Source organism: Chiloscyllium plagiosum, chromosome 5, assembly GCF_004010195.1.
Source record: "Chiloscyllium plagiosum isolate BGI_BamShark_2017 chromosome 5, ASM401019v2, whole genome shotgun sequence".
In the NCBI taxonomy this organism is placed as follows: Eukaryota; Metazoa; Chordata; class Chondrichthyes; order Orectolobiformes; family Hemiscylliidae; genus Chiloscyllium; species Chiloscyllium plagiosum.
In genome coordinates this window covers 74,957,975-74,976,099 of record NC_057714.1, presented here as the reverse complement: position 1 = coordinate 74,976,099, position 18,125 = coordinate 74,957,975, and the positions used below count along the sequence as shown (strand labels likewise).

General features: G+C 38.6%; 1 protein-coding gene across 2 annotated transcripts in view; it reads left to right on the top strand.

Moving 5' to 3' along the window:
* Positions 1-9,312, top strand: part of hacd1 (3-hydroxyacyl-CoA dehydratase 1) — a 71,592-nt gene extending 62,280 nt beyond the window's left edge. For both annotated transcript variants that reach the window (XM_043690388.1, XM_043690387.1), the window contains exons 6-7: positions 2,008-2,186; positions 8,685-9,312. In XM_043690388.1, coding sequence (XP_043546323.1) covers positions 2,008-2,186; positions 8,685-8,767 — 262 coding nt within the window. In that variant the 3' untranslated portion in view covers positions 8,768-9,312. The remainder of the gene's footprint in view (positions 1-2,007; positions 2,187-8,684) is intronic.
* Positions 9,313-18,125: the final 8,813 nt, after the last annotated feature.

Here is an 18,125-nt window from a genome sequence, read left to right as displayed (position 1 = left end):
AAAAAATCAAGGACACAGTATCCTTGAGAAAAAAAATCAGCTTTTAGAAAAAAGGGACCAACTTTGTGACAGCTATAGCAATAATGAAAGGTGGTTTTAATCTGTATATAGATTGGACGGATTAGTTTGACAAAGGGAACCTGGATGATGAGCTTATGGAGTGTTTTTGGGACAGTTTGTTAGAACAATGTATACTGGTCATGCACACTGAGAACTATGCTAAGGCTTCAGCTATACACAATTTATATTAATGACTTGGCTAAAGAAATCCAAATATATAATAAAATCTTGCTCATATTATAAAGATAGGTAGATGAGTAATTTGTGGAGAGAACATGACAATTCTGCAAAGGAATATAGATAGGTTAAATGAGAGGGCAAAAGTTTGTAGATGGAGTATAATGTTAGAACATGTGAATTTATGCACTCTAGAAAGAACAGAAAAGCAGCATGTTATTTAGACAAAGCGAAATTGCAGAGCTCTGAGATATAGAAGAATCTGGCAGTCTTGGTACATGAATCACAAAGTTAGTACACAGGTACTGGAAGTGATTAGAAAGGAAAATGGAATGTTGTCCTTTATTGCAGGGGAATGGAATATTAAAGTTGGCATGTTTTGTTATAATTGTATAGTGCATTAGTAGTGAAGCAAGTAAAACTCAGGATCTTTAAGAGCCCAGAGTTAGACTGAAGCAATTATGTATCCTCCTGTAAAATCCTCTTCACTAAAAGTCCCAGATTATACAACTACTGCAAAGATTAGTTGAACAAAGTCTGATATTGTTGTACAGATCCTATGTTTCAGGCAATGATAGGTAGGAAAGGATGTTTTGAAGTGGATGTAATGAGGCTACAGGCAACATAGGTAGCAAATGGATTATATTATGGGAACATGTGAAGTTTCTCACATTGGAGGAAGAGTAAGAAAGCAGAGCATTCCTAAAACAGAATACAATTGCAGAATTCTGCAGTGCAAGGTTAGTATGCAGGTACAGCAAGTAATTAAAACCAATGGAATACCATATAAAAAATAAATTTAATGGATATCATGCAAGGTATTGGTAAAACTACACCTCTAATACTGTGTGCAGTTTCGATTTCCATACTTAAGAAAGGATGTAAATGCTTTGGAGACAGATCAAAGGAGGCAACTTTTATTCATTCACAGGACATAGATGTTGCTGACCATGCCAGCATTTATGGCCCATCCTAATTGCCCAAAGGTAAGTTGAGAGTTAACCACATTGCTGCGGGTCTGGAACCACATGTAGGCATTCTTCATTGTTGAAGTAATACTTCCTGGTTTATATGTGCATTTGTAAAGTCCAGTTCCTGTTAGGCTTTTTTGATCATGTTTGTTCATATGGAAGGCTTTGTGCTGTTTCCTAAGCTGAAGGGCATGAGAGCTTTGGAATATGTAGCATCAGACATACATTTTGGTCAATCATCGCATGGCTGCATACAGAGGGCAAAGTTCCAGCTACTTTGTTCCAACAGTATGACTGAACCCCCGCTTTAGAATCCCATGGCGCATATTTTTCTTCCCTGGCCTGGTTATCCTGAATGACATTACAGCTAGTGCTGAATGCTCGCTTTTGCCATATATACATAATTGCTGTGATGTGGTTGCGATTACTGAAACTTGTTCACATTGGATCCTGACAACCTTGAGCTCATCAGTTTTGGATGGGTTTGAACACAGGCCAAGACTTTGAAAGCCTGTCAGCAAATCCATTCCAACACCTGGTTACTGCAAACTACCTTGTAATAATATGTACCTGGACATACAGTTCTAATTTTACAGATTGTAAAATTGCCTAATTGTTAATTATACTGAGCATATGCATTCAAATATAAATGTCTCACAACCCGAGACAAAACTAAAAGCATATCTGCTTAAAATTTTCTAAAATCTCTTTCTTTTATGTTGTGAAGATCTGGAATATTATGACAGTAATTTTTGTTGATATTCAACATCTGTGATTTTTACATTATTTTTATTTGCAGATACAACTTCTTCATCATCTTGTATCCAATTGGTGTGGTTGGTGAACTTCTTACAATTTATGGTGCCCTGCCTTTCGTAAAGAAATCTGGCATGTATTCTCTGAGACTTCCAAATAAGTTCAATGTCTCTTTTGACTACTACACTTGTCTTATCATTGTAATGATAGCATATATACCACGTAAGTATGTTTTATTGGTTTATGTGGTAAACTTAATAGGAGAAATTTTATTTGAACCAATGTTAATGTCTTACTAACTTGCTCACGTGTGTGCCAGTTTAGTCTAGATTAATAATGATTCAAAACACAGCACAATTGAAAGAATCCACAAGCGTGAGCAACTAGAAATGCTTTAAAATCCTTTTTGACACAATTGGTGTTACATGAAATTGTTATTTACTTAGTGGCAAAAATTTGCATCGAAACAAAAACTTTTTAATTGTGATTTTGTTCTGCTGGGAATACGATTGCAGCTACCTATTTTGCACACAAAATCATTAGCTACATAGAATATATTGGTGCAAAGTGATTGTCCTAATTGATTTTAGACTTTGAGTTTAAGTTCTAGTTGATAGCACTAGGAATGCTTAAAGTTTCCGGACACAGTATGGAAAGGGTCAGAATCTAACTTCAGGCACAGCAGATAAGGGGACAGTTTTATAAGAGGGAGAGCAATCAATGCACGACTGAGGATGTTATACTTAAACGTACACAGTATAGGAAACAAGAACAATGAGCTTTCAGCACAGTTTGAAATTGACAGGTATGCCGTATGGGTATCGGAGATATGGCTGCAACCAGACCAAAACTGGGAACTAAATATCCAAGGATACATATCCTTTTGAAAGGACAGGCAGATGTGCAGAGGGAGTGGGGTAGCTTTATTAGTAAGAAATGAAATTAAATTGATAGCAAGAAGTGATGTAGAGTCAGAGGTCAAAGAATCTGTGCGGGTAGATTTGAGAAAAAAGACCATGATGGAAGTCTTGTACAGGCCTTCTAGCAGTCAGGATGTGGGGAAGAAAATAAATCAGGAGGGAGAAATGACATGCAAGAGGGACTAGTGAAATAATTATGGGAGACTTCAGTACAGGAAAACCTTGATTATCCAGCATTCAACTATCCAAATAGTGGATGATCCGGCAAGATCGCAAGGTCCCGATGCTTGGCTAAACCATGTTATCCGGCATTTGATTAACCGAACAAAATACTCCTACATCCTTTGGATAATTAAGGTTCCTCTGGTGGACTGGAAAAATCAGGTTGGTAGCAGATCTCAAGAAAAGGAATGTCTACAAGATGGTTTATTTGGAACAGCTTGTGGTAGAGCCCACTAAGGAATAGGTAATGATGTGAATTGAGGTGGACCTTTTTAGGGAGCTGAAGGTGAAGGAACTTCTAGGGGGTAGTGACCACGATACGATAGAAGTAACCCTGCAGTTTGAGAGAGAGAAGATTGAATCAGATTTAACAGTATTACAATTGAGTAAAGGTGACAATATGAGGGAGGAGCTGGCCAGAGTGGACTGGTAGGGAAGATGGTGGAGCAGCAACGGCAGAAGATTTTCGGGATAATTCGGGAGACACAACAGAAATCTTTCTCAAGGAAAAAAGAAATGTAACAAGGGGAGTACGAGGCAACCTTGGCTGTCAAGGCAAACTAAGGACAGCATAAAATGAAAAGAAAAAGCTAATAATTTGGTGATGATTAGAGGGAAGCCAGCGGAATGGGAAGCTTTTAAACAGTGGAAAACTGAAGAAAGCAATAAAGAGGAGAGAAGATGAAATAGGAGAGTAAGCTAGCTAATAATTTTTTTAAAAATTGCAAAGAAATTTTTTGGATAACTGAAAGGGAAGAGGCACGAGTGGGTTTTGGACCACAGGAAACTGAGGCTGGAGAAGTAATATAGGATAGCAAAAAAAATGGCAGAGGAACTGAATAGGTACTTTTGCATCAGTTTTCATATTGGAAGACACCAGTAGCATGTACTAGAATTTCGAGAGTCAGGGGGGCAGAGGTAAGTGTAATAGCCAACTCTATGCACAAGGTGCTGGGAAGTGGAAAGGTCTGAAGATGGATATATCACCCAGACCAGATGGACTATACCCCAGAATTCTGAAGGAAATGGCTGAGGACATTGAAAAGGCATTGATAGTGATCTTTCAGAAATCACTGGACCCAGGGAGCGTCCCAGAGCACTCAAAAATAGCGAATGTAACACCCTGTTTAAGAAGGGAAGGAGGCAGAAGACAGGAAACTATAGGCTGCTTAGCCTGATCTCAGTCTTGATAAGATTTTAGAGTCCGTTATGAAGGATAAGATTGAGGAGTAATTGGGAGTGCATGGTAAAATAATGCCAAGTAAGCACAGCTTTGTCAAAAAGAGAGGTCATGCCTGACAAATCTGTTTAGAATTCCTTGAGGAGGAAATGAGTAAGTTAGAGAAACAGAAACCAGTCGATGTGATCCATGTGGATTTCCAGAAGGCCTTTGACAAGGTGCCACACAGGAGGCTGCAAAATAATGTGAGAACACATGGTGTTAGGGGCAAAGTACTGGCATGGATAGATGATTTGGCTGACTGGCAGAAAACAGATTGGGGATAAAGGGGTATTTTTCAGGATGGTTGCCAGTGACTGGCTGGGATCCAGGGGCCACTGCTATTCACCTTATTCATTAACAATCTGGATGAAGGAACTGACGGAATAGTTCCTAAGTTTTCAGATGGCACAACAATAGTTGGAGGGACTGGAAGTGTTGAGGAAGTGGGGAAGCTGCAGAAGGACCTGAACAGGTGAGGAGAGTGGGCAAAGAAGTGGCAGATGAAATGCAACTTGGGAAGGTGTGAGGTTATACAGTTTGGTAGGAAGAGTAAAGGCATACAATATTTTCTAAACGGGAAGGCTTTGGAAATCTGAAGTGCAAAGAGACTTGGGATTCCTTATTCAGAATTGTCATGAGATTAATATGCGGGTTCAGTTGGTGAAAGGAATGCCAACAATGCATTTGACTTCCCAACCAAGAGGGCTAGATGATAAGAGCCGAGATGTATTGCTAAGGCAGTATAAAGCTTTGGTCAGACTGCATTTGGAATATTGTGAGGGGTTTTGGGACCCATTTCTAAGGAAGGATGTAGTGGCATTGGTGTAGAAGGTCCAGAGGAGATTTACAAGAATGATCCCAGGGATGAAGGGCTTGTCATAAGAGGAGCAGTTAACAACTTTGGACATGTATTCAATAGAGTTTAGAAGGATGAGTTTGAAACTCATAGAATACTGAGAGGCCGAATAATGTAGACATGGAGAAAATGTTTCCACCTGTAGGAGATACTAGGACTAAGGGTCACAATCTCAGAATGAAGTGACGGCCCTTTAGAACTGAGATAAGGAATTTCAGCCAGAGGATGGTCGATCTGTGGAATTCATTGCCACAGAAGGCTGTAGAGGCCAAGTCATTGAGTCTATTTAAGACTTGATTAGTAAGGGGATGAAAGGCTACAGGGAGAATGCAGGAAAATGGAATTGAGAAACATATCAGCCTTGATTGAATGGCAGAGCAGACTCAAAAATCTGAATGGCCCCAGTCTGCTCCTGTAACATGTGCTGTTATGATCTGTCAGAATTACAGAAGTGTTATGATGCAGGAAGAGCTTTTTTGGCCTATCATGTCTGCACCAACTCTCTGCATTTTGATTTGAATCCCTTTGATTGTACTGCTGCCTATTGGATTTTGGAAAATAATGGGATGCTTCTTCAAATACATTAAAATCCAATGTTCTTGTCTCACATCCCAACTCAACTTTAAGCTGCCTTTTTCCTCTCGCACTGTACTCTGTTTCTAGTTAAATAACGATCCAACACCCACTCAAAAGCCTCAATTGAACCTGCCTCTACCACACTTACAGGTAATACATGTCAGACCCTAACTACTCACTATGAGAACAATTTTTTTCTCCCCTTGCATTTGCTTCTTTTACAAAGCATTTTAAAAACAATGCCACCTGGTTCTCGATCCATTTACAGATGGGAATATTTCTCCCTATTCACTCTGTCCAGAATTCTCATGAAAATCTTTGCTTAGGCTTCTCTTCTCTCCTCTCCTCTCAAAGAAAATAGTCATCCTATCTTTCCTCATAAATGAGGTTTCCTCATAATCCTCTTCTGTACACTCTCTAAACTTCATGGAGCTGGAAGGTTCATTTTCAGATGTTTCATCAACATACTGGGTAATATCTTCAGTAACCTCCAGATGAAGCATTGCTGATGATTCTTGCTTTCTATTTATATATTTGAGTTTCTTTGGGTTGGTTGATGTCATTCCCTGTGGTGATGTCTTTTCCTGTTCTTTTTCTCGGGGTGGTAAATTGGGTCCAAGTCAATGTGTTTGTTGATAGAGTTCTGGTTGGAATGCCACGCTTCTAGGAATTCTCGTGTGTGTCTCTGTTTGGCTTGTCCTAGGATGGATGTGTTGTCCCAGTCAAAGTGGTGTCCTTCCTCATCAGTACATAAGGATATTAGTAAGAGAGGGTCATGTCGTTTTGATCATCTATCCTGGTGATTAGTTTTCTGCCTGTTGTCCAATGTAATATTTGTTACAGTCCTTGCACAGTATTTTGTAAATGACATTAGTTTTGCTTGTCGCCTATTTAGGGTCTTTCAAGTTCATTAGCTGCTGTTTTAGTGTGTTGGTGGGTTTGTGGGCTACCATGATGCCATGGGCTCAGAGTAGCCTCTGGGCATGTTTTGTCTACTTGTTTGGGTTTGTTGCTGAGAAATCTGCAGTGTGTGTTCATTGGGTATCCGTTCTTTTTGAGTACACTGTATAGGTGATTTTCCTCTGTTCTGCATAGTTCCTCTGTGCTGCAGTGTGTGGTGGTTCGTTGGAATAATGTTCTGATGCAGCTTCGTTTGTGGATGTTGGGGTGATTGCTTTTGTAGTTCAATAATTCAACAGGAAATGACATCACCAACCCAAAGAAACCCAAACACACAAGTAGAAAGCATGAATCATCAGCAATGCTGCGTCGGAGGTCACTGAAGATGTTACTGAGTGTGGTGACGAAACATCTGAAAATGAACATTCCAGCTCAGCGAGCAAATCTACATCCAGAACCTCAACCTGAGCTACAAAACTTGCTAACTCTCTAAAGCATTTGCATTCTTCTTATAGTATAGCATTTAAATTGAGCATAATACTACAGGTGAGGGCGCAACCCTAGAATATCGTATCCTTTATCAGCTCCCTCTTCCTTGCAGGTGACCAAACATATGATTCAAACCAATTTTAAGAAAAGGGATCATTATAATTCTGCCTGGCAAACCAGGTTGTTGAGAATAAAAGTGGCTGCAGAAATTTAGACCCATTGATTGTACTGCTGCCTATTGGGTTTTGGAAAATAATGGGATTCTTCTTCAAATACATTAAAATCTAATGTTCTTGTCTCACATCCCAGCTCAACTTTAAACTGTAGTCTTTGTAAAGACTTCTTTTCTAAGTCACCTAAATGAAAGAGGAAGTCAAGGTTAGAAGGTGCCAAAAATGGTGTTTTTAGATTAGATACCCCTTAGTGTGGAAATAGGCCCTTTGGCCCAACAAGTCCACACTGACCCTCCGAAGAGTAACCCACCCAGACCCATTTCTCTCTGACTAATGCACCTAACCTATGGGCAATTTAGCATGGCCAATTCACCTGACCTGCACATCTTTGGACGGTGTGAGGAAACCAGAGCACCCGGAGAAAACCCATGCAGAGACAAACAGTCACCCAAGGCTGGAATTGAACCTGGGACCTGGTGCTGTGAGGCAGCAGTGCTAACCACTGAGCCACCATGGTTTTCTTGTGTATGGAAAAGGAATGCTTCCATAGTGCTATGCCCTCATGTTTACCATTCCTACCACTTCCCGGAGTACGAGGAACTGTTACTCCAGTAGTCTTCAGCTGAAATTTCACTCTTGCCCATTGGTCAAATATTACTTACACTGGTTTGAATCAGGAACCGAGGGAGGCTTTTGAAAAATTCATGCTGCAAAGACCCAGACAATTTGCCACATGTAGTGGGCATATGTACAATTGCTAGCAGAGTTCAAATAAACCTTAAAGTCAACTCAACTGCCACATCATTGTCTGCATTTCTAATACTCCAGAATTATTCTGTAAGTGGGCCTTTTGTTTGCTCTCCCCCTCAAGACTCATTTTAACATATATCATACTTTCCTTCATGTGATGATAATGGCATAATGTACATCTACATTATTTGGAAATTTAGTTCATTAAAGAAGTTATGCTCGGGCACCTCCAACAGGTTAAACAGTGTTGTGACAATATGTTTGTACGGCTCCGTGCTCTCACACAGGTGACACCTCTAATTATGCAACATTAAAAGGAGGTGGTGCTTAACTTGTAAATTCGGGAGTGCACAAGATGTCATTACAGCAATTTGGCCAACATTGTGGGCCATATTAGCCTAGCCTTTGCATGTGTTTAAAAAAACATAAGCTTTAAAATTGTATGGTTCACATTGCACAAATGTTGTGTCCTGCATGGCCTCAATGGAAGCTTTAATCAGATATGAATAAAGTCATAGATGTATCTGTAAGGACCAATAACTATTTATGAAGTTTGCATCTTATTAGTCTAATACTGGTTTCTCTTTTTTCCCAAATTTATTTTCAATGAAGTTTTTCCACAACTGTATTTCCACATGCTTCGTCAAAGAAGGAAGGTGCTTCATGGAGAGGTGATCAAAGAAAAAGAGGATTAGAACATTGATGAAATATTGGTGCTTCTCTCAGGATCGTTATACTGTTCAAACCCCATTTACACCAACATTGTAAATGAAGATTCAATCTGAATTGACAGTTAACCTGAATCAAAGGCATTGCATAAATGCTATGAATTCCCCCAACTTTGATCAATTTGGAATTAAAATGATCTATATTACCATTCCAGACTGATACAAAAGTTGCTTCAATGTGTCCAAATTAAAATGCCTGGAATGGATTTGAATTATTATCCACTGTCATTAATTGATTCTTATGTCATGATGGCATGTCTGTGACATTTCCTATTTTGCACGCTTTGGTGTAAATTCTTGCCCTTGATACATTTACCCAGATTGTCTCCATTATATAAATGCTAAATGTTTGAAACTCCATTCAGATCAATGTTATCCAAATGGAATCTGAATTCTACGTGTAAAAGGGGATGGAAAATAAACAACCAAAACCTCAGTGCGACCTATTCAATGATTCTGAGGTACGAGAATCATGGAACCAAAATAAACAGCTCTGCATAAAACATGATGAAGTTATGTATGGATTATTTAGTGAAACTCCACCTTCTAATTTTGTATTTACAGATTGCTTTAATTAGATGCTAAAATTTGAAGCTGACTCCAGACAAACTCACCGATTCTGTGGTTCTTGAAGTATAATAGTAACATTTTTATCCCTTTCGCAGTGATATTCCAATAAATGACACTGTTGTTACAACTTTAGCTGTCATCCTGGTGCAAAGGTGAGGGCTGCCTCCTTTTTTACAGTCACGGTGGATCAAGTCTCATGATGCTTAATGCATGTATGTGACTGATAATGGACAGATGACCATAGCTAATAAGTAAATACAATAATTTTGTCATTCTGTAAATTTCCAATCCCACAGTTATACTGGGGACTTGTTTACAAAGACAATTCTGTAACATCAGCTGCAGTTTTAATGACATAAAATGCCCCTTTTTAATACTTTTGAGTCATTATCTAAGGTGCTTCAGCCATAATTAATAAACTGAATGTTTTCAGTTAATTAATTACCTTGCCTAATTAGATGACCAGTTATGTACAGGGCAGCAGCAAGAAATGGCTTTGGTGACTCATATGGTGTAACATTTGAGCACTTCAGCCCACAAAGGGCCAAAATCCACTTTAAACATGTGTTGCTGTTTAAAGGTAGTAATGCCAATATGAGTCATGTTTACATTGTCCATTTGCCACTAACTTTGGAACAGCCAATGACAGACGAGTGAATTCATAAATTAGATTGCATGATGGATTTTATCTACGTTGGACTGAGTTTATCTTGGTTTTGCAACAGAGTCTAAATATCTTTGTCATTTAAATTAAAAATAGAGTTTGCAATTCAGTACAGATTGAATTTTGTTATCTCTCTATAACTTGGTGATTTTGGTACAAAACTTATAAATTAAACATATGACATTTGCATTGTATAGTTTATTCCTTAAATTGTACTTCTGTTGCTTATTTTGTAAATGAGACAAAATGCTTGTATTTATGACGATACAAAATATTATCACTCATAAAATGGATATGTTCTATCTTTTGAATTGGCAAACTAAAAATGAGATATAAACTAAACACTTAAGTTTAAAGTTACAGTTAAAGATAATTTTGTAAAATGGCTGTTACAATGAATTTATAAGGAGTGCATTCATAATTTAAGTTTTTTTTTGCAGAAAGCTTGTAGTATAATTTGTAGCTCTGCCCTCTCAAAGATTTCATATTGAAAGAAGACAAAAGGACTTATATTTTAAATAGCATCTGTTTAAAAAGAAGGGGTCACCTATTTAAGACAGATGAGAATTTTTCTGAGGGTTGTGAATCTTTGGAACTTTCTTCCCGAGGAAATGGCAGAAGCGCGGAGCTGTTTGTATATTTTTAAACAGATTCTTGATGAGCAAGAGGACTTGACAGGTCATCAGAACTGGCAGGAATAATAAAGTCAGTCATAATCCCATTGAATAGTGGAGGAGTTTTGATAGGCTGAATGGCTTACTCTTGCTCCAGGATCTGTAGGTTTTTATGTACCTTTCGTAACCACCGAAGGTCCAAATCGCAATGTGCAGAAGTATAGTATAATGGTGCAAGTTAATTCTGAAATGCAGCTAAACAAGGCCTTGATTTACAGTGGTCACAGAAAAGTTGATGGATTCATGGGATTCATAAATTAACAGGAGGAGTATTAGAATCTAATGAAATGGCATTTGATTTTCTTGAAGCAAATTTTCAACTTTCATCTGAACCAGATATATTTTCAATGGAGTGGCCATACCATTGCCCAGAGCCAGGTTTGGGAAGCTGAACCATATTTTCCAGTTCAGGTCTCCTTTAAATGGTGCCAGTGAGGTGAGGGGCCAAAAGAGCACCCTGCTTTGTAGCTTACCAGTTGTGGGAAGGCCTAAGTTATGCGTCAGTTCCACAACACAGAGCTGCCGTGGCCTGAAGGATCTATTTGAGCCTGAATGAATAGTCTTGCTCTTTGGTGCTCTCAAAGTAAATGCCCCCAAAATGATTTTAGGGTCCTTTCACAAGTGGTTATCAATGGTACATTCAAGTATCATTGGCAAAGCCACTCCAAATCTGTTACAAATGGACTGAGCATGTGTGGCCCATATGCAGAAAATTTCAAAATGAGAACCTAAAACGCACACTTGCGTGGGCAAAGACAGTATTTTTAACTTTAACTGCTCACAACTTTTTAAAAATTCATTCATGGGATGAGGCAGTTGCTAGGCCAGCATTTATTGTCCATCCCTAATTGTTGCCCATTGAATGTCCCAGTTAAGAGTCAGCCTCGTTCCTGTGGGACTGCAGTCACCTGCAGGCTAGACCAGTTAAGGATGTCATTTGTGAATCAGATGGGTTTTTCCTGACAATTGACAATGGATTCAGGTCACCATTAGACTCTTAATTCCAGATTTTAATTGAATTCAAATTCTACATTTGCCATGGCAGGATTCAAACCCACGCTTCCCAAAAATTGCTGATGTCTCTGAATTAACAATTCAGCAATAAAACCACTAGACCATGCCTCCCCTTTAATGTTGCCCATCCAGGTGTAGATAAGCTGCCAGCTGGTGAAGATTGAGAAGCCTTTGATTTCCAGATAAGTGATAGTAAAGAAGGATGTAATTTTTCATGTCAAGCCTGGGGAAATACTTCTGTCTTTGGTTCGACAAAGGAAAGTTTGAGACTCGGACAGCTTCTTCAGTCTTCAGACACTTGCGATGCTGCTTCTGCAGGGAAGTATTTGATGGATTGTCTTGTTCAGGCCCCAGTTTTCAAAAGATGAGTTTGGTTCTACTATAAACTGGTATAAATTTGAGGCATCTATCTGCGTTAGGTGGCACTTCATCTGCCTGTAGAACTCTACAAGTTAACGTCACAAAAGGTCAAAAATAATTGGGAACCTGTTTACCAGTCTAGTTGGATAGGTCAAAATGGACCCCTACTTAGTTTCAATTCAAGTTGAATCACTTTTGCTCAATATGTGCAGAATTAAAAACAATTTCCACCATGCTTGATTTATCATGTTCTACTTATTTCTTTTCTATTATGGCAATTATTTGGAATGTCTGTGATTTATTTGATATGTTTTTTTTTCCTTCATGACTGTTAGTTCCATTTTGAAAGACCTCTTTGAAAAGATGCTTTAAAATCATCACTAGTGAAACTAGAGTAGAGCCTGGAAAATCTTCACTCTTTTTGTTAGTAGTGTTTAAATTTTCATTGTATTTCGAGGAGGTTTTATAATTTGCAAATGGGTGCTAATAAAAGGACTGAGTTCAAGAAATTTCTATGTTTTTAACTTATGCAGCTGAACTGAGGTTATTACCTCTTGTAAAAATGTGCAATATAAACCAGAGTTGATACTTGTCTACTCTCAGCACTTAAACCAGTGACAGCAGAGATTTGTTGCCATAATGTATGGAAGATATTTGAACAGTTTTAACCTTTGTTTAGTGAATATTTTAAAGGTGGATGCTTTACTTCAACACATCACAGAACATGTTCAGACCACAATCACCAAACACATACAACTTAAAAATAAAAGCCAAGCCTGAAGCATTAATTGATCTTCACAAAATAAATATTTCTATTTAAATTAGGTCTAATCTATTACAATAATCAATTTAATCTTGTATGCAGCGGTGTAGTTCAGATTTTTTAATTGAACTGAAGTAGCATTAAACTTTTTTTGTTCCCTTTTAAGTGCATGCATATTAATTATCTGAATAGTAGCAAAAGGTGTTTTTAAAGAACGATTTAATTAATGGTTGTATACTATGTATTTAATTTGATTTCAACAAATCTAATTACAATATTTTGAAAGTAAATGATGGAGACTGAACAGTTCTGCTTTCTCAACTCTGTAATTAAGAACTGTTGTATGAAATTACTAAAATGTAACTCTAAGATCATGTGAAAGTGCTGTGTATTAATGTGTTTTTGTCAAATTATGTTCACTTTTGAGAGGTTATAACCACCTCTAGATCAAAATTGAATGAAGAAACTATTTTTAAAGAAATGCCTGCTGGTGGGTAGTTGCTATAAGTGAAAAATACAAGAATTGAAGTTAATTTAGAAATGCTGTAAGAGGTTGAATTGGTAAAAGATGTTGCTGAAACAGTTATGATACAATTGTTTTGATTATCAGTACTGTTAGGGATGTTGACTATAATGAAGTTATAAACTTGCAGATATTTTGGAGAAAAAAATTGTTTTATCCTAGTTTCTTTATTTCAACAATGAATACAATTTATTCACATGCAAGTGATTTATTTGAAGAGCCCTAGGTTTGAAAAATAGAGGAACAGGAAAAGGCAAAACATGAACAGAAACTCATACATAAACATTACTTTCTGGAAACTATTTGCATATTTTAAATAAAGGGGGCTTTACTCCACCTTCAACAGCAGGAGCACCTTGAAGGTGCATTCAGACAAAACTTCCTTAGGAATTTGTGAAGTTAAGTTCTGTGTTTTTATATTTTAAATTTAGGTTGTTTCAATGCTACGAATAGTGTATAACATTTTATTAGATATTGCCTTTCAATACAGTGCTCCTGAACCACATTCAACATAATAAGACCATAATCTTAATGTGCCTAACTGTTAAGTTTTTGGAAAAAAAAAACTGTTTTTCAACAATAATTTGTAGTAATGTATAACATGTGGATTAAGGAATGGGAAACATAGGAAGGGAGCAACAAATTCCTTGTGACAAGCTCATCTATCAAATGGTGTAAGTTCTGTGTGATACCATGTTCCTTTCTAAACAGATTCAGGAGAATTTGGGCCCCTCTCTTGCCAACTTCCACTGCTGGGCTTCAGACACTCTGTGGATCTCAGCAAATGAGGAGGCTATTGCTTGGATTTAAGATTATAGCAAAAGATACACATTTGTATTAAACACAGAACTTGCAAAATGTTTCATGTAAGAACTCAATTAATAGGAGCAAAAACTATAAAAATGTGCACAGAATTTACAAAAGAGGATGCGATTCAGCAATATATTAACTTGTCTATGAGGAAGGTGGACTGTGCTTTTTAATATTGTATTGAAGATATTTTCTGCTTTATCTGATTTACTTATTTTTATTTGGCTAATTGCATACATGTAGGTGTTAAGAGGTTAAATCAATTGATTTGACTATATCCAGTGATTGCTTGTGATGTGTATGCCTATTTTTTCAGGAGGAATTCTGTATCTTCTAAACTAAGTATCACTTGGTTACACCAATGTGAAGTGCTTTCCATGTGAAGCTAATTAGTTCATGTACTTTGCTTTTATTATATTAACAAAATAATTATGTTGAAATAATATTATAACATGTTTGACTCTAGATAAATATACCATTTGCACATTGAAATTCCAAAGCATGTAGCAAACCTTATTTCGGTGTACAGATAGAATTGCTGAAAATGTTGTTAGATGTGAATATTATATCAGATTCAGTCTTTCTAGTTAAGATGAGTGAAATGAATGTAGTCTGAAAATTGGTTTAGACTTGATTATATTTGCATTTTTTTTGTTTGAATTGAAAGAGGAAGAAAAATCTAGGGTATAAGATGGAATCTTCCCATTTTCAATTCGTGCTTATCAAATGAGATTCTTGACGTCTGGTCACCATCGCTCAGATTGACTTTTCTCACACAATCCTCTGCTCTCCGCCTTGTTCATTCAGCAGCTGGGCTCTTCAGTGCCCTTCCTGCTTATAAATTTGGCACAAGGGGCAAACAAATATACCATGGCTCATGTCTTCCATACTGCTGGCTCCATATTTAAACTCCAGCTGCACACCTTTCAGATGCTGCAAGTCAGGATCCAGCTCTCACTGTGGCACAGAAAGAACAGCTCTCTTCCTGTTTTTATGACAGGCCCCTGGGAGGTGCTGATGAATAGAAGAGAACAGACTTTGTGCAGTTGACCACTACAAGAGGCCGCACCACCACATATTGTCAGCCTGGGCATTGATAGCAGCCCAGGTTGGTGCTGTCCTAGGTTAAAAGAAACACCAAGCACTGTAGGAAGAAAGTGTGTAAACCTCAGTGCACTGCAAGGTGAAGTGCCTCCACCTTCTCTCTGCCACCTCGCATTTGCATGGCCACCATTCACTCCAACTCTGCCACCATTCAGTATTTTACAAGGCTCATGAACTACACCCTCCTAATTGGGCAGTTCAGACTTAACCAAATTGCTATGCATCAGGACTCACATGTAGGGCAGACAAGGCAAGGTTGACAGATTTTCTTCCAGAAAGAGCATTAGTGAACCGGATGGGCTTTTAGACAATCAACAATGGTGACCATTGGATTGGTTTGCAAATTTAGGCATCTAATAGAATTCAAATGTCACCATCTGCCATTTGGGATTTGAGCCCAGAACATTAATCTAGAGTTCTGGATTAGCACTTCAGTGAAATTATCACTATACCGACGCCTGCCCAAGCTATAATGGTGCATGATGTTGACTGAACAACTCCCAAACACCACATATTCCCAAACTACTAAAATTTCCTGCACTGCCTACTCAATCACGGAGATCACCTCACCACCCCTCCTTTGCATCTACCAATAATTACTCCTATATCCACCTCCATCAGACTCAGTGCCTGACTTTGACTTATTGCAGGAAAAGATGGTCTACAACTGGGCAGAGAGGACTGAAATTGGCCGGGATTGACAGATATCCTGTTTCATCACTCCTTAAGAGAACAAATTTATAGAATTGTCAGGAGAAGAGCATGAGAGCTGCTTTGAGGTCAGGAAATCTCAACAAGCCTACTAATAAATTGAGTAAGCTTTATTGTACTGCGCTGCTATCCAATTAACAACTAATCTGGACATGTTTTCATCCCTCTTGCATGATTAATTTCCTCTTTTATGCAAGTGCTGGTGACACTCTAGGCATGTCCATAAGAAAGAAATCAGTGCCAGAAATCCTCAGCTTTTCCACCTTTTGAGGCTGAAGCCGCTGAACCCTCAAAGGATGCCTTTACCACCTAAGAGGCCTCCACCTCTTTTGATCAAATTCTGGGTCACAACCTGTCGAGCATATCATAGACATCTCTATGCAACTGATTGTGGAAGAAATATTCCAGGTCTCTGGCACTCAATAGACTGTTGGAGACCAATAACAGGTTCAAAGGTTATGGGGGCAGGCTGGAAAACGAAATTGAGATCAAAATGAGATCAGCAAGGATTATGTTGAATGACCGAGCAGGCTTAAGGGGCTTCTAGCTCTTGTTTGTCTCAGAATACATTCGAGTAGTGAGCCTCTATCAATTACAATTCATTTTCAGCAGGAGCGGTGAGAGCGAGGATCGGGGGCAGCTGGGAAGGTAAATTTCCCACTAAAAGGACTTAACTCAACACTCAGCAGCAGTGGCAGTGGTAGGAGTGAGGAGCTGAGTGGAAGTGGTCACCTCTGAAAAGGTGAGTGAATGGATATATATTTGGGCAGCAGGTGACCAAAAGGCAGAGAAAGAGCAGGAAGACAGTGCAGGTGGGAAGGGTTCAGATGTTTGGGACATTGGGACCATTTCTTGGGGAGGTGGCACTATTACAAATTGGATGGTCTAGACCTGGGCAGGACTGGAATCAATGTCATAGGGTGTGCTTTTGCTAACGCTATTGGGGAGTGTTTAAACTAACGTGGCAGAGAGATGGGAACTAAATGAGGAGGTTAGTGGAAAGGAAGGAAGTAGTAACTAAAGCCTGTATGAAACTAGATAATGAAGTTAATGTGACTAAGGGGAAGAGGAGGCAGGGAGAAGATAATGAATGCAAAGGGACAGGTGGTCTGAGGTAATTAGTTTTAATGTGCGAAGTGTAGTAGGTAAAACAGATTAATTTAGGGCTTGAGTTAGTACCTGGGAGTATTATGTTATTGCTATTACTGATACTTGGTTGAGGGAAGGGCATGATTGGCAACGAAATATCTCAGGATATTGATGCCTTAGGCAGGATAGAGAGGGAAGTAAAAGGCGTGGAGGAGTTGCATTACTGGGATATCACAGCTGTGCTGAAGGAGGGCACTATGGAGGACTCGAGCAGTGAGGCAATATGGACAGCTCAGAAACAGGAAGAGTGCAGTAACAATGTTGGGGCTGTACGACAGGCCTTCCAATAGCGAGCGTGAGATCGAGGTACAAATATTTAAATAGATTATGGAAAGATGTAGGAGCAACAGGGTGATGTGATAGGAGATTTTAATTTTCATGACATTGACTGGGATTCACTTAATGTTAGAGGCCTAGATGGAGCAGAATTTATAAGGAGCATCCAGAAGGTTCAATAGAGCAGTATGTAAATAGTCCAACTCAGGAAGGGGTAATACTGGACCTGGTGTTGGGGAATGAGCCCAGCCAGGTGGTTGTAGTTTCATTAGGGTGTTACTTTGGGAATAGTGATCGCAATTCTACGTTTTAGGGTACTCGTGGACAAAGATGAGAATGATCCTGAAGGTAAAGTGCTAAATTGAGGTAAGGCCAACTATACCAAAATTCGGTGGGAGTAGGGAATGTGGATTGGGAGCAGCTGTTGAAGATAGATCCAGATTTGATATGTGGGAGGCTTTTAAAGAGAGGTTGATTAGAGTGCAGAACAGACATATCCCTGTGAAAATGAAGGATAGAAATGGCAAGGTTAGGGAACAATGGATGATGGGGGAAATTGAGAGACTAGCTAAGAGGAAAAAGAAAGCATACATAAGGTCAAGACAACTGAAAACAGACAAAGCTTTGGAAGAATATCTGGGAAGTAGGACCAATCTGAAATGAGGAATTAAGAGGGCAAAAAGGGGTCATGAAATATTTTTAGTAAA